Source organism: Trachinotus anak, unplaced genomic scaffold, assembly GCF_046630095.1.
Source record: "Trachinotus anak isolate AG129_WGS33_773 ecotype Australia unplaced genomic scaffold, CSIRO_AGI_Tana_v1 ptg000005l, whole genome shotgun sequence".
NCBI classification, from domain to species: domain Eukaryota; kingdom Metazoa; phylum Chordata; class Actinopteri; order Carangiformes; family Carangidae; genus Trachinotus; species Trachinotus anak.
In genome coordinates this window covers 2383548-2398144 of record NW_027273856.1, presented here as the reverse complement: position 1 = coordinate 2398144, position 14597 = coordinate 2383548, and the positions used below count along the sequence as shown (strand labels likewise).

General features: G+C 42.0%; 2 protein-coding genes across 13 annotated transcripts in view; both read right to left on the bottom strand.

The window, feature by feature from the left end:
- Positions 1–1091: 1091 nt before the first annotated feature.
- Positions 1092–14597, bottom strand: part of LOC139621319 (nuclear factor 1 B-type-like) — a 74758-nt gene continuing 61252 nt past the window's right edge. For 7 of the 11 annotated variants that reach the window (XM_071477686.1, XM_071477690.1, XM_071477687.1 and 4 more), the window contains 2 exons: positions 5036–5124; positions 1092–1505 (listed from right to left, as the gene is read on the bottom strand). In XM_071477686.1, the coding sequence (XP_071333787.1) occupies positions 1373–1505; positions 5036–5124 (222 nt within the window). In that variant the 3' untranslated portion in view covers positions 1092–1372. The remainder of the gene's footprint in view (positions 1506–5035; positions 5125–14597) is intronic. The other 4 variants (XM_071477694.1, XM_071477692.1, XM_071477695.1 and 1 more) reach the window with 1 other exon arrangement.
- LOC139621318 (uncharacterized) lies at positions 6602–13451 on the bottom strand. Of its 2 annotated transcripts, XM_071477682.1 has the most exons (10): positions 13256–13451; positions 12395–12500; positions 11480–11593; positions 9916–11209; positions 9696–9834; positions 9527–9607; positions 9257–9319; positions 8818–8880; positions 8256–8318; positions 6602–7165 (listed from the first exon to the last, which is right to left on the bottom strand). In XM_071477682.1, exons 4-10 carry the CDS (start codon positions 10984–10986, stop codon positions 6942–6944), a joined length of 1704 nt encoding a protein of 567 aa, XP_071333783.1. In that variant the 5' UTR covers positions 10987–11209; positions 11480–11593; positions 12395–12500; positions 13256–13451; the 3' UTR covers positions 6602–6941. The 2 variants fall into 2 exon arrangements, with proteins under 2 accessions (XP_071333783.1, XP_071333784.1); XM_071477683.1 differs by lacking the exons at positions 11480–11593; positions 12395–12500; positions 13256–13451 and having other exon boundaries at positions 9916–11408.

The following is a 14597-nucleotide window of genomic DNA, read 5'->3' as shown; positions in this document are numbered from 1 at the left end:
ATTAACACTTTGCATTCCATATTTTTTTTTTCTGTAAACATAAGCTTTAGAAGCTGATGGCCAAATACATATGCTCTTGATCTTATCGTGAACATTTTAAAAAACAAAATGCCATTTTTACACACTACGTGTGTTTCATTTCTTTACTTATGTTCGCTTATTTTTTTTTTTTCCCCCAAAATAAATAAAAAAAAATAACACTCCCATAATGATGGGAAGGGCTCAAAAGAAGTGCTGGTTTTGCTCAGCGCTGCACAGGTAGCTTAGTGCTTGCCTTCAAATGCCTTTCGCGCTTGATGTTTTTCTCATGTGAGGAGACGGATATGCGACTGAAATCAAATTCAAATGCTTTCTTAAACATTTTACCCATAAAACCATTTAATATTTATCCCCCTTCCTTTAGAGTCTTAGGGCTGACAGACTGATAGCTTCCCTTCAACAATTCAATTGCACTTGCCTCTATCGAGATTTTCTTTTTCTCCGTCTTTGTTGAAATCCTTTTGTAAAGGAGTTGCAAATTCTTTAATGAGGGGTCCAATCTCAAGCCGAACTTTTAGTGTTTTTTGAAACCGCATTAAGAGTTCTCAGCTCAGTGTTTACATTAATTCTTGAAGTAAGTAGCAGTAAAGAATAAACAAAGTCAACACATTTTCTGAACAAAGAGTCATATCACAGTAAACTGAAATCAAACGGAAGAAGACACACTCTGAATTCACAATTTTTTTGTTCCTATGGTGTACACAGTGAATCGTTTGACATGGGAAATCCTCTTTTCAAGAGGTCTGAGTTGGAGAGCTTAGAGTCTCAGAGCCATCCACCAGGCAGACGTTGTTGATGCGCAGGCCTCTTCACTTGTGTGTGTGTGTAGTGTGTGTAGTGTGTGTCTGTTTGTCTGCGTGTGTGTGTGTGTTTGTAGTCCGAGATTTTACATCTTCCCCCAACATGGAAAAGTAGTAGGAATTGCCGCTAAGAGACTAGAGTGTCATGCAATGAAACATTAAGGCATCTATACATCACAGTATTTGAATGGATCGAAAAGTTCTGCAAACACAACAACTGACTGGTGGGTGGTGGATGTGTGGGCTGGGCTGTTTCTTTTTTTTCCTTTCCTTTTTGAACCAACCCTCGTCTTCACTTCACAGCCAGGATCCGTCACGGGGAGGGACGGGAGTGGGGAGGGATGTGGATGGGGCGAGATCGGAGTAGGGGGGAAAAGGGCTGGGTGGAGGGGGTGAAGTGGGGGAACGATTGCGCAGCTCGTGCTGCTTTGCTGGTTTCATCCATGGCTGCGGACACCTGTAGTGCTAGCTCTGCACCGCCAACACCCCCACCCACCCATTCACCCTTGGGGGTCATCCGGGCCTCTGCGTGCTCAGTTCCCTGTCTCAGCGGGGACCAGGGGCTCACCAATGATGTTTATGCTGTAGTTCTGGTGGACATTTGTTGGCAGAATCGGAGTCCCGTTCGACACTTGGAATGGAACTAAGCTCGCCCAGGTACCAGGACTGCGGGGAGACAAAAAAGACACAGAGAGACGGGGAGATTAGTCACATGCCATTAACTTGTTTGTGCAGCATGAAATAAAAATTAGATTCTTTCTTTCAATTATCCTGAACACTGAACACTAATGACCAGCATCACTGATCTGCTGACAGTCATCAAGGTTCAAGGTCTTATTTTTGTTTGTTCAGACAAAGAAGGGTAAACAAAAAGAAAAATAGCAGCACTAGCTCATTAATCTAAGCTGAGATGATTCCACTTGATTCCCAGTGAAGGACATCATGTGAGCGGGCCGTGACGCAGGCCCTCCTCTCTGCATTGACGGCAGTATAGAAAAGCACGAGGGGGTGAGTGTGATTGGTGGTGGAGGAGGGTGCGGGGGGGTGGTGGTGGTGGTGGGTGTGGGGGTCCCTACACAAAGCTGTCCCATCCCTATTCATCTCACGCTAATGGCAAAACAACACAGTGATTGTTCCCGGGGAGCAACGGTGCTAACTGAAAACGCGAGCGGGAACAAACAGCATGTTGTTCCCGAGGGGAGCTGCGCTACGTAGATGTCAGATAATTAGCCCGCCACCCCCCTCCTCCTTTTCTCCCCCACAGGCCCCCAGCGTGCACTCATCTAAACACCCTCCCACCTCTCACATCACCCCTGCTAAGTCTGAGAATACCTGTGTCGCACATTTGCTATCCGATTTCAGTGATAACAAACTTTTTGCGCCGTGCTGAAGTGCGGAGTCGCAGCAGCTAAAAGCTGGACAGAGGAAGGGGAGGAGGAGAGAAGGATGGAAGGAAGGTGAGGACAAAATGAAGAGGAAAGTGGATGAGAAATGCTGGGGGAGCAGATGAATGACAAGAAGGAGAGAAACAGAGGTGGAACACAGACTCGATTCTTTGTGAAGCTTCCCGATTAGACAACAATGTCTGCGTCCGTGAAAGCAACTCAACAAGCAGTCTGAATTTTATACAAATCACCAGTCAGCGCTCTTTTACTTAAAACAATGGAAGTGCAAATTCAATTCACCTCATGGCCTAAAAGAGCCAGACTCTTTGAGAAAGAGTGAATGAAAGAAAGACGGAGAGGAGAAGATGTGCTCAAAATAAAAACAAACATCATTCAAGTTTCACATTTCAGTGTGCAAAGAGTTAAAAACAACCTCAAGGCTAAGCCTCTTTTTTCCTGTCCAATCCATCCTCATGCTATCCTCTCTCTCCTGCTCTCTTCCCTCCCTCCTTCTCTCTTTCGCCCTGCCAAAAATCATCGGACAGGAAACGGGGGATTAAGTTTTTCCTACCTTGCTGAACAAAGAGCGCACAGAGCGGCCAAGGGCTGCAGCGTTCTCTTTTTCCCGTTCGCTTTCTTTCCTTCTTTCTTTCATTCTTCCTTCCTCCCTCCCTCCCTCCTTCCATCGCTCCGTGTTTGTCTTTCCTTATGAAACTCCTCTCAGGTAATGGCTTACATTAGGGGGACCACACAGCTACAAAAGCGGACTCGAGGGCCTTTGTGTGCACTAAACCAGCAGATCGGTTTTAATCTTGTTAAAATCGATGGATGTCGGGACGTATCTGCATCCTATAACCTAAAGCTGCGCTCGGCTGGAGTTTTATGTAAAGAATACTTCTCTGATCAGGCTAAATCACAAAGTGGGGGGGGGGCTGAAACCATCCCATCACTGCTGAATAAGACTTGCAGATTAGTATGGCAGGACTTAAAACACAGACTCTATCTAAGTGAGGGCCCCATTCAACGAAAGGTAGATAAATATTTTGGTTTTTTTGATGCCATATTGCTGGAATTGTGGGTACTGTTGTTCATATTTATCAAACAGTTCCCCTTTGCTGCAATCTGGAGCTGCCAAGAAGCTACCAACACTTCAAAATCCCTCTGTTTTCTCTCCATTAAGTTTTTGCTTCATGTTTTTGCACTTGAAGCAGCTCCGGACACGACAAAAAAACCTGACCTCCATCGCTGTATTTCCTTAGGTAACCTTCAAGATGGGCTCCTCTTACCCTGTCCAGCTCCCAAACCTCACTAATTCTACTCCCTGCAAGCACAGCCGGGGCATACAGCGTGCTTCGTTTAAGGATTAGCTCCCTAAATTAGATTATCTAATGGCATCTTAATGGATTGCTGACCCATTTCCTGCACAATGGCAACATGCGAGTCTGGCAGCGTTTTAATTTGGGGCTAGTACTGAAGAGGCATAGTGGAGCGCTCCGTTTAAAGGGCAAGCAAGATAAAAGAGAAATCCAACTGATTTCATCTGTATGTTGAGCGGGTTTTTGTGTGTATAATCCATCAAAGAGGAAAAAATATAATAGAATTACCATCCCATCCATGTAACAAAATAAACCAAATCAGTTGGGGTCAATTTTATCTGTGCTCATTACTGTACACTCACATGGAGAAAAGTGGAGGAGTTAGCTGCTGTGTGAGTGGAATAAGAGACTTCGAGCTGCTGCAGGGGACATTTTTCTCTGCTACCTCCACTGGCCTATTAGGAGGCCTGTTGAAGGGGGCTCTGCTGTGTGCATGTGTGTTTGTTAAAAAAAAAAAAAAAGAGTCTGTAACTTCAGCGGGTGCAAAATGAGCTGTACACACATACACACGTACACACACAGACACACACACACACACACACACACACACTCTCTACACTTCCAGGGAAAAGGGGAAAAGGGAGACGTAACAGGAAAAGGCTTAGCTCAGCTTGCTCCATGGTGAAATGGTTCAGGTTTTTCCCCCAGAGAGGGGGAGATACAGTATGGAGGCAGGGGGGAGGGGTGAAGGGGGGGCTTTCTGTAACTTTAAGTAAAGGACGATAAAGCATGACATCAGCACAAAATCAAACAAAGCTGAGCTTGTTCTAACGTGGACAGATTCTGACCTGAAATGGCTTTTAGTCTACATGACTTGACCTCATTTGTTCTAATTACCTTCATTGAGGTTTGCATTATGAAATCCCAATACTGTGTTTTTGTTGTGTGTGAATCCATCAGGAAAGCTGTGTTTCAAAAGCTTTGTCATCTTGCGGTGAAGAATAACAGAGCAGTGAAATACAATGCTGAGAAATTTGACTCAAGTAAAAGTTCTAACATTTGCTGCTTTCACCAGACAAGACGAGAAATATTATGTTTCTACTTTCCGAAAAGCAAGGGTTTAGTTTACTTTACGGTGCATTTAAAAAAAACTGCAATTCACACACACAGTTAGCTGAAAACTGTGTGAAAACTCCCAAAATTACTGAGAAAGGTGGGAAACAATTACAGAGAGGAAAAGAGAAGGGGAATCAGAAAGGAGGGAAAGTCCATCAGGTGAACTTTTACTAGTCTTCCACTACAGTAATAACAGCAGCTACGGAGCAGATAATTACATTTATATGTAAATATGTGAATTACTGACATTTGAGAAGTAGACAATCAAGAAAATCATACATTGTATGGCATTATCAGTTTCAGTGTCTGTGTGTGTATGTGGGTGTATGTAGTGTATGAGAGACAGAGAGAGGGCATGATGAAAGAATGAAAAGGTTACCTTTGCCAAGTAATCCCCAAAGTGTCGTCAGTGGCACTGGGGCCATAATGCCTGCCGTTTTGAGTCACGCTCCAGTCACACTTCCTCAGCTGTCAATTGAAACCTAGCAGTCAGATCACTGGGCCAAGACAACTTCCACTTCAGGTTACACTACAACTCAACACTGTATACACACATGCATGCAGAAAAGCCTAGAGCAAGAGCAGCACAAATAAAAATGACTCCAAAATGAGTCCGAACTGTTACTGACAATATGAAAATAGTGAATGGAATCAGTGTATTCATTATTTGTTGGGTAAGATAACAGTGAAATCAAAGCTGTGGCTAAAACAGACACAAAGAAAAAAGCATGCAATCACAGTTAGTGGTAACAGCTAACCTGGAAGTAAGAAGTAGTTAGTTAGAAAATGTGAGTGGCATCATATTTGTAGTTCATCTGTGAGTGGTTACTGCGTTTGTAGCTGGTTAGCCAGTGAAGCCATGCAATCCACTGGATGCATGCACCCTGTCGATAATCACTGCCTCACTGTGAGTGCACTCTCAGATTCAGGACGGAGCACGCATGCCCTCAAGCATGCAGACTTTTTTTCATTAGCTAACTGTTTTTATTGATTAGGGGTCAAAATTACAATGAAGTTAAACAGCACACACACACACACACACACACACACACACACACACACACACACACACACGCATACCCGTTTTTATTTCCCCGTAGGGACCAATGACTGAGAGGGTACTGGTGGGATCCACCCTTTCTGAATGGTCTAGAGACATGATTTTAACTGCTAAATTCATTATAATTTTTTGTTTAGATGAAAATGACTTGAAACATCAAACACTCTTACATAAATTTTAAACCTGAATTTTTCTCCAGATGGGGACCAGTCCTGACTCACCACCCCCTCCTGGGGTCTGTGATGCTATGTCTATTGGCATATGGTAAACAGCACTGCTGAGTGGTGTTAATGAAATATATATATTAATATTACATTGTATAAGGAATAAATACAATAATCTAGAGTACCAGGGATACATTGTGCACTGAAAAACATCAGATTCTGATTCTAAAATCTAGTTATTAAGCAAATATAGGATTGAACAGTGATATATATACAGTTAATATAATGGATAATATATTTGGCCTCTTTAAGAACATTAGTCTTGATGCTTCTCCTGCAGACTCACATATTTCAACATAAAAGAAGTTGAGCATGATGCCCAAATGGAATTTTGGACCTTTTCTCTTGCTGCTGCTGCTTTTCTGTATTCATTGATGCTCTTTTACTTAAACACAACACAACAACAAAGTCATGCCAGTAGGGTACAACACAAAAGTCAGCCATGAATTGGGAGAACTAAAAGTCAAAGGTCTGTCATTCATGTAGACACATGTTGGCATAGCCTTCATACTGTAGAACTGGACAAACTCGCAGGGCAGCACTAGTTTTTGCAGTCTTTAGAGTGACAAGTCGTACCAGTGTACTTAAATGTCAAAATGCATAGAGGCTGGCAGGTCTGCAACACTGACAGAACCAGAAAGAACAGCATCGCATCTCACTGTTATTATTCGTCAACTGTTTTATTAACATCTCACATGTAACCCATGTGTAACTATCATGATGACCGAGACATATCCAGTCATTATACAATAAGAGCTCCTGCTCTCAGAATACATGACGTTATGTACACTTAGACAGCTGGTTATATGACCAGCTCAACTGAATGTAACCCGTACGGAAATACAAGTATTCAATACATGTGTAAGAATGCATATTATTGTAAAGACCGTAACTGTATACTTGGCCTGTAAGATCAATGCATGTATCAACAAAACATGCACAATTGGAACAAGTGCAAAGACTAATGTGTATCAACACATGTAAGAACAATTGCAACTTTTTCAGTAGTTTCTCTTTGCACTTCCACGACGTATGGCAGTGATGCGATTTTTAACACAGACCTTTACTGCTTTCCAAGTTCTGTTTTTAAGAGCCTCTGGTGAAGCCTCAATACAGCCATCACAGTCCACTTTTCCAGGTACTTTACCACAATCTATGAAAGTGCTCAGTGTCTTTTCCACAGCACGGACTTCTAGCGTGGACCAGCCTCTCTTCTTTGAGGTGTCTGTGAATGGAAAGACAGGGAAAAAAAGAAAATCAGAGTTGGATACTAACAATTTGATTACCAGTTAATTCATTCTTCAGTAATCAGCTTTACCCTTTATTGTTCACGTGTAATTTGAGACAGAGATACTTATTTTAAAAATAAACAGAGATTATGTTATTATTAGGTTCTGCTTTTTCTCAGCTGAACTCCTAAGGTTAGCATTGGATGTATTTAATATGATTTGTAATTTACCCATTTAGTGATTTTCCTGATTACTGTCCTATTGAGGCCTTGTCCCACCTGAGTTTATATACTGAGAGCCCAGCAGATCAGTTGAGGTCAGCAGGTTCTTGCTGAACCATTTGTTTTTATTCATAAACCTTGTTTCACTAAAACCAGTGACTAGGTATGGTGGAGGCTTTTTGTCAGTGAGCAAGTGGAGTGCAGCTAAGTGGTCAAATAAACTTATCAGTCTTAACTTTACCCGACCAAGATGTATTTATTTCCCTGTAGCTACACATATGAAATTTGTAAGGATCAAAACCTCAGGCGCTGTGCAGTCCATTCATAACCTGGCAGAACAATGATCTTCAAGTGAAAGCATTTATATGTATGGAAATAACACATCAACTTGAGTTTGCTTAAAAAAAGGCGGAGCTGAAAATAACCATATATGGTAGGCTGCAGAAAAAAGAGACGTCTATAGCAACTGCAGGTCAGATCAGGATTTTTTTAGAGTCTCAGTAAGAGGCAGAGTACAAATTTCACAGTGGCCCCCTCCCTCTGGGCATTATGCCCCCCCCCAAAAATGTACGCCCTATGGCCACCATGGCCTTTTTACTCATGCTGCTGTCAAAATCTCAGGTTGCTTTGAAAGTGTCTCTGTAGCAGTCCTTGCATCTTGGATTGGCTGTCTGCATATACTAAACTGCTAACTTCTAACTAACTAGTTAACTCTCTGCTCCAGTTGCCAGCACCACCGCTCTCTCTCTGGCCCTGCTCAGACCTGGTATTAATATGCATCTTCACTGATATGATCACAAGTGGTCAGCTCTGAGTAAGTCAGTTCACATCTGCTTTGATATGTGTCTCCAGTGATCAGATATACCTGTTTTGGGGTCATTGATGTCAGTCTCAACAGAATGCTGTCTTATCTTAGCTCTTGAGGATCCTGTTAAAATAATGAAAGATATAAAATGGTAGCTAATTGACAAGACACCCTCACTGTCTGAATGAAAGGCATCTATAGTAAGACAAATATTACCACTAAAAACAGATCAGAGTAAAGCAGGGCTCCACCCTAGTTTCTTCAACACTGGTGCTCCTTGATGAATCCAATCATATCCAATAATCAATAATCCACAGAAAGAAGCAGTGACTTTCATATAACATATTAATTTCTGTACTAATGTGTCCACAGTTAAACTGATTCAAAGATTAGTACTTATTAGCTGCTTTGTGACAATTATTTATATATGTTTTTGTTCCAGTATGAAGACTGGTGGTGTATTGTCATTGAGAATGACAGTCATGCAAATAGATGTTCATAAAATTAAAGCAAACAATTGACATTTATACAACTGAAACCATTTCATGAAATGAAATTAAACTAATGTGTGGGCCAACATATTCCATAGGTGGTTAAATATTGCATGAAAGGTGTGAAATACCTGTTTTAGGGTCATCACTGTCAGACTCATCAGGCTGCCGTCTTTTCTTAGATCTTGAGGATTCTGTTAGAATAAGAAATGATGAGTGCATTGTAACCAACGGCCCAAGGCCTATTAAAGGTTATGCAGTACAAGGTATAAGAGAGTGGCTCTTCTGTAAGAACAGAGTGGATGTAGGATCCTAATCTATCACTGATGTGATATGTTAAAGACAAACTAAATTTAGGGACTGCTGTAAATCTGTGTTTGGACCCAAAACATGACTGTTATTGAAGGTCTCATCTCATTTCTCTTCCTCTTTACGAAAATAAAGAGGGGGCAAATTTTCCTGCTCTTCACTGAGCAGGAAAATTCTGCAAATTGTGTTTTAATTCCATTATTTTTGTAAAGACAGGTTACTAACAAAGAGCTCAGAGTGAATATATATTGTGTGAAATACCTGGTTTAGGGTCATCAATGTCAGACTCAACAGGTTGTTGTCCTTTGTTAGACCCTGAAGGTCCTGTTATAATGAATGAGTACATTAATACATGAAAGTGACAGCTACAGCAACACACCTCACTATCTGAATGAAAGTTAAAATAATAAGTCAGTTATTATCTGTCTAATTTGTCAATATTTGTAAAAACAAGGAAACTGGCATATGGATGATCTTTACGTGCACTCACTATTGGTGTTGGAAGGTAAAAACAACTGACATGTACCCCACCTGATGACTGAGAGCAGAGAGATGAGTCCCTCTCTCCTTCCGTCTCTGAGAGGTCCCTGTCCATAGCTTCTGGGACGTCCTCTGGACATGGATAACAAAGCTTAATATGATGTAAACAGATATTTACTCTTAAATAAACCAAACTTACTTAAGTGTAAGTTGTCTTTACCATTGGCATCAATTTGGATTTGGTCCAGGCTCATTCCCTGGAAGTCTGATAGCCGTCCTTGTTCGAGGGCAAGCAGCACTTTGCTGACTTTGGCTAACTCCAATGTTCCTTCAGGCAGTCTGTAGTACTGTCTATGGACCTGGATGTTGTGACCAAGAAAATTTACCAGTGTGTCCATCTCATTATCTCTCAGGTTGAGGACTGTGGACAGTGATGATACCTGCTTTCTCAGTTTGGTTGAGGAGTTGAGAGTTTCAGGATGCTTGGCCCCACATTGCCTTGCAAGCTGTCTGATGGCATCTGATCCCCTCAAATGAGTCTCTGCTTCAGGTCTGGCGAAGAAAAAGGGACTGTCATCAGGCACACCACAGGTCCGCCGATGTGCAACCAAGGTCTCCATTGAGGACATCATGTCTGGTGTAAGAAGGATGGGAACTTTCCTGTTTCTTTTCCCCCTTATTTCAATGCGCTGAAAATGTTTTTGCTCTAACTCAGACAGTCCTAGTGCAACATCTGAATGGACTCCTGAAGTGTCTCTTAGGGTAAATGCACTGAGCGGCATCTTTGAAACTTCACCCTCTCTTCTGCGATTAAACAAGATCACCTCACAGAGAGTCACGTTGGCCAGCTTAGACAAGTTCTTCTTATTTGGAAGATTCTCCAGCTTGCCCTTGTATTCCTCCCTGCACTTGTCAAGGTGCATGTGCATTTTTTTCACATCTTCTGTGAAAGGAAGGAGCTGAGGAGTGTTCCATTTCCCCTCTTTTAGAGTCTGTAGGGCACGTGATGACACACACACATCCCACTTTTTCTCATCAAGATTCCGGGTTGTCTTCACGTTCTTGAGAAATTCCTCATTATCAGACTCGGCCATCTGTGCTACACCTTCAAGAATATCTGCAATCTTCTTAAGTGCATGGCCCAGCTTCAGAGCCAAGGATGGAGTTTTGTAGAGGTTTTTTTCTTCATCAAAACCAGCAACACCCTTAACTGCTTCAACCACAAAGTTGAAGTTGGAAGGTACATAGAAATCCTCAATTTGTTTCAGTCTGCCAGCTTTCTGTGACAGTTCAATTAATCGTCCTATTTCTCGCATCTTCTGTCTTATGTACTCATGTTTGGTCTTGTCATGTCCATGCTTAGCATACAAATGTTCTCCAAGTCTCAAAATGCTTTTCTCCTGTTTGATAATGTTTGTGACTTCATCTTGGTGCATAGCATTCGCCAGCTCCCAAACCTTTCTTTTAACAGATAGGACAGCACAGACAGGAGTTATTTTTGCTGTCTTCATCTGGATAGGTTCTGGACCGTCTCCCTCTCCTGCAAGTCTTCTGTGATGTCTTGTGTTTCACCAGTGGAACTTCGCTCATAAGACCATCAGGTTTCTCTGAAGTGCTTTCATGTACTGAGTCTTTTGATGGAACATATTCAAAACTACAGCTTTCAGTGCAGCTTAAAGAAGCTTCTGATCCATCAGACACCCTGGAGATCTGTTCGAGGTATGCTTTGGTAATCTGAAAATGGCATATACAAGAAGCTTATAGCTAAATTATCTGCAGGAAACATTAACTATATGTGGAAATGTTAAGTTGCCTATGAGACACCTTTAAAACCTGGGTAACTGAACACTGTCAGAGTTGTGTTAAGAGCTACAAGTTTAATAGAGAGCCACAGAGCTTACTTCTACTGACTATTTTATTTACAGAAGGATTAATCTGAAATTAGTGTGAACTTTGTTTCCTCTTATAAGAGTAAAGGGTCCTGATTTCAGAGTGCAAACTTACAATTATGGTGTCAAATCTTCTCAGCTGTGGTACATCTGGGTCATCACCAACATCGGAAAGTGAGCTAGCAGGCATGCATGTACCTGCGCAGCTGTCACAATCTGGGCTTGACTCCTGTGGTAAAAAACACAAGCACATTTGTGACGTCAGGACCAATTTTCTACACTGCCACTGTTTTAAAAGCAGCCTGGGCCTATGAGGTGGTGTAAAGAACTCTGTGGTGAATGTACAGTTGGGACCAATGTTTGGTAGTTTTTCTGTGTGTGTTGGATTGATGACTTAGCTAAAATCTTAAAGTGATAGTTGTGATTATGTGATGTGCGGTTCTGTGAGGTAGTCGTGGATAGTCAGTGTGTTACAAGCAGTAGATTCAGATCACCGTGCTGCCAGTTTAGTAAAGCAGCAGAAGCACTGGGACAGAAGCAGAGTGATCAACTGCTGTGTTCAGGGTCAGCAGGAAAAATGTGTTTTAGACACCTTTAAAAGACCAAACCTGTGCCTCCTCACACATCTTTTCTTAATCAAAAATTAAAACTTAATGTATAAGAAGCAGCAAATCATAGTCTATGTATGGTTTATGTAGTTTTGCAATACAGTAACACAAGTAAGGTTTGGCTATGCTTTTCCAGATTTATTTGATGATCTAAATAATTACCTAAACAGACAAATGAAATAAATAATCCTATAAAACAGTTTATTCAGTACATAAGGTAAAATTTAACATAAATCTATTTCCATCAAAATATCTACAATTTCCTTTTATCCAGAGAGCTAAGATTTGGGCATTCCATATTCCAGCTATTCACATAATCTCCAGTGTTTCACTAAAATCATATTAGAATATTGCAGTTTGAATATTGTATCATAACTGAAAATTGTGCTGTCAAATAACGACAGTGGCCCCAGCAACATTACCTGTGTTTGGGATTTTATGCATTCCATGTGCCTGGATAAGGATTTACTATGATGCTTCCTCAGGTGATCCAGGCGTGCCCTGAACCCAGTGAGCTGCTCACTGCATCTGCAGGAGGTTAAACATAAAGGTTCATCTACTTGATGTAACATCGGACCCGGAAATACAACATTAAAAAAATCTGATGAAAATATTTATAATTTTAGGAGTTACTTAACAGTTAACTTAGTTATAGGTTAGCCAATAAAACTTTATTATTTCTACATCATATGGAGATAAAAGAAATCAAATCCATGCTTAAACTGAGAAAAGAAAAAAAATTAACAAACTCAAACTTTCAAGAAGCTCTTACATGACCTTCAAATGGCAAAGGGAAGACTAATTAGCTCATTCTTTATTAAGATGTTCTCACTCATTTAGCTGTGTAAAGCCTCCGGGCCTGTAGCTGAATCAAGACCTTAAACTTCGCTGTAAGTTCATGAACATGTGAGGAGGCCGCAGTCAGGAGCACCGTAGCGGGTTCAGATGCTCTCACACCTGAATATCAGACTAGCTACCTGCCTTCAGACTGAACCTGAGGCAGGTACACAGTAAACACCGAGACAAACGACAGCCCGTTGCAAAAAACACAGTGAAACGACAGCTCAAAGTCGTAGTTTGCTAAAAATAATATCGTTCAACAGCCGCCAGTGACAAGCTAGGTAGCGTTAGCATCCGCGACCCGTGCGATGCTAATAACAGCATTAAATCAGTAAAAAGCGGCGGAGAAGGAGGCTGCAAACACGATAAAACACGATAAAACACGATAAAACTCAAGCCTCCGAACATTAACGCTCATTAAAGCTTTAGTTTGATGTACTCACTCAGTTTCCATCAAGTTTTCCTTCCGCGGCCATGACTCCTCTCGTCGCCGTCCGTCGCCGTCTTGTTTCCCCCTCACACCCGCAGCGGCTCGATAAGGTCCGTCACAGGGGGGGGATGGGCGAGGTAGCGCTGGGGACCGCCAAAGTCAGGAGAGGTGTGTTCCTCCCTCACCTGCTGCCACTGACCGAGGGAGGGGCCCCTAACGTCACAGGGTGGGGGGGCGAGGTAGCGCTGGGGACCGCCAAAGTCAGGAGAGGTGTGTTCCGCCCTCACCTGCTGCCACTGACCGAGGGAGGGGCCCCTAACGTCACAGGGTGGGGGGGGGGCGAGGTAGCGCTGGGGACCGCCAAAGTCAGGAGAGGTGTGTTCCGCCCTCACCTGCTGCCACTGACCGAGGGAGGGGCCCCTAACGTCACAGGGTGGGGGGGGGGGGGGCGCGGTAGCGCTGGGGACCGCCAAAGTCAGGAGAGGTGTGTTCCTCCACGGTTCCTCCCTCACCTCCTCACCTGCTCAGGTCAGTGCAGCCAGTTTATTGCACTGCGGAAACTGTTTTACTAAAATAAAAGACATACGAAAGTAAAATATTTTATAAATATGGGTTTTTATTCAATTCTAAATGCTTAATTCATGTTAATTATCATGCATATTATTTATAAATAAACAAGCATGCCTGTGGTGACATGGATTTAACAGGTGTTTGACTGTATGACTGGAACATTATTATTTATTTATTTATTTAACTAATAAAGATTACTAACTGAGTTCAAAGTGGAAGCCTCTACCTGAAGCTGCAGGTAGCAGCGCATTTCCCTCCTGTTCCTGGTTGAGCTGTTCCACGTTTCTGTGGATGAAAACCCAACATTTCCTGTTTGCGCTCCTTCACATTAAAAGTATTGCATCGGCAAATGTGCATGATGCTTTTATTGTGAAGAAGACAATAGGAAATGTAATATGTTTGTCACAAAGTTAGCAGAGATTATTAGTGGTGCATTTCTTCAATAAAAACAGGTCCAATTAACCAGATATGGACTTAATACGTTGTTTGTTCTGCAGATCAGTTTGAATCAAGATCTGTTTGATTATTTTGAAAACCTATTTTCTGGTTGCTCAATATAAACCTCAGAAGGAAGATCAGCAGGCTAGATCCATTTGCTTCACAGTTGGAAAAAACCAAGTCATTCGCACCCCCCACCCATTCTCTTCTCTTATCAGGCATAATGAGACACTTTAAATCTAAATCTAGGTCTAAATGACTGTTAAAGCTCCTGTTGTAAATCAGAGCTGCACAATGCAAGTGCATAACTCTAAATTTCTCTAACACAACATATACACAGCCATTTC

What these genes read in the sequence shown, in the direction of transcription:
- LOC139621318 (XM_071477682.1), bottom strand. Translation starts at nt 10,986, where the DNA reads ATGAAGACAGCAAAAATAACTCCTGTCTGTGCTGTCCTATCTGTTAAA. An exon ending in AATCCAAATTGATGCCAATG is followed by an intron (nt 9,608 to 9,695) that starts GTAAAGACAACT and finishes ATCCATGTCCAG; the next exon opens with AGGACGTCCCAGAAGCTATG. An exon ending in CATCAATGACCCCAAAACAG is followed by an intron (nt 7,166 to 8,255) that starts GTATATCTGATC and finishes TTCCATTCACAG; the next exon opens with ACACCTCAAAGAAGAGAGGC.